We start from the raw sequence: 925 nt of genomic DNA, 5'->3' as shown, positions 1-925 counted from the left end.
CCCGGAGTGAGTGGGAGGGGGGTGGGAGCCCCAAAGTGAGGTTGGGGGGTTCTGGGGATTGTGGGGCCGGTGGGAAAGGCGTGGGAGAGGGGGGCAAAGGGGTGTGGGAGAGCAGGCAGAGGGGTGCCCTGGGGGTCTCTGGGTGTCCCTTGAGCCCTGGAGCGCTTCCCTGCGGCTCTGGGGGGGGGTGATCGGCAGTGGGGGGGTCCCCAACCCCCCTGTCCATCCCCGGGGGGCTGATGGGGGGGTTCCCCCTCAGCCAAGAGCCGGTGCTGGGGCGTCCGTGGGGCAGAGGGGAGTGGGAAAGGGGGGTTCGGGGTGGCCCCCTGACCTCCCACCCTGTGGTGGAGGGGATGATGGGGGGGACGGGGCACCCCCTGACCCGTGTCCTGCACACACAGGGGTGTTCCAGTTGTTCTCTCCGAGCGAGTGTCACTTCATCAATGGCACCGAGCGGGTGAGGCTCGTGGACAGGTACATCTACAACCGGGAGCAGCTCCTGCACTTCGACAGCGATGTGGGGGTCTATGTGGGGGACACCCCGTTTGGGGAGATCCAGGCCAGGTACTTCAACAGCAACCCAGAAATCATTGAGCGTAAACGGGCTGAGGTGGACATGTTCTGCCGGCACAACTACGAGGTGTACACTCCACCTGCTATGGAGAGGAGAGGTGAGCGTGGGGCACAGCGGGTCCCCTGGGCCCTCCCCCGGGAATGACTCTTGAGCCCCTCAAACCCTCACTGGGAATCACCCCAGACCCCACAGCCCTCCCTGTGCCCATCCCCTTGCCTTTTTCCCACTCCCAGTTCCTCCCAGTCCGTCCCAGTGTCTCCCAGTCCTTCCAATGCTCCCTAGTCACTCCTAGTCCATTCCAGTTTTTCTGAGTCCATCCCAGTCCATCCCAGTCTCTCCCAGTGCCCCCCC

The 925-nt window shown here is 64.8% G+C and overlaps 1 protein-coding gene across 1 annotated transcript; it reads left to right on the top strand.

The window, feature by feature from the left end:
* Positions 1–401: 401 nt before the first annotated feature.
* On the top strand, positions 402–671 carry LOC115307614 (class II histocompatibility antigen, B-L beta chain-like; the record flags this gene model as incomplete). Its single annotated transcript, XM_029961228.1, has 1 exon — positions 402–671. A coding segment is annotated over one exon (270 nt), but the record flags the coding sequence as incomplete, so codon positions are not given.
* Positions 672–925: the final 254 nt, after the last annotated feature.

The sequence above is a fragment of the Manacus vitellinus genome, unplaced genomic scaffold, assembly GCF_001715985.3.
Source record: "Manacus vitellinus isolate BGI_N305 unplaced genomic scaffold, ASM171598v3 scaffold_3271_pilon, whole genome shotgun sequence".
In the NCBI taxonomy this organism is placed as follows: domain Eukaryota; kingdom Metazoa; phylum Chordata; class Aves; order Passeriformes; family Pipridae; genus Manacus; species Manacus vitellinus.
The sequence above is the reverse complement of the archived record's forward strand: the minus strand, read 5'-3'. Positions and strand labels throughout refer to the sequence as shown.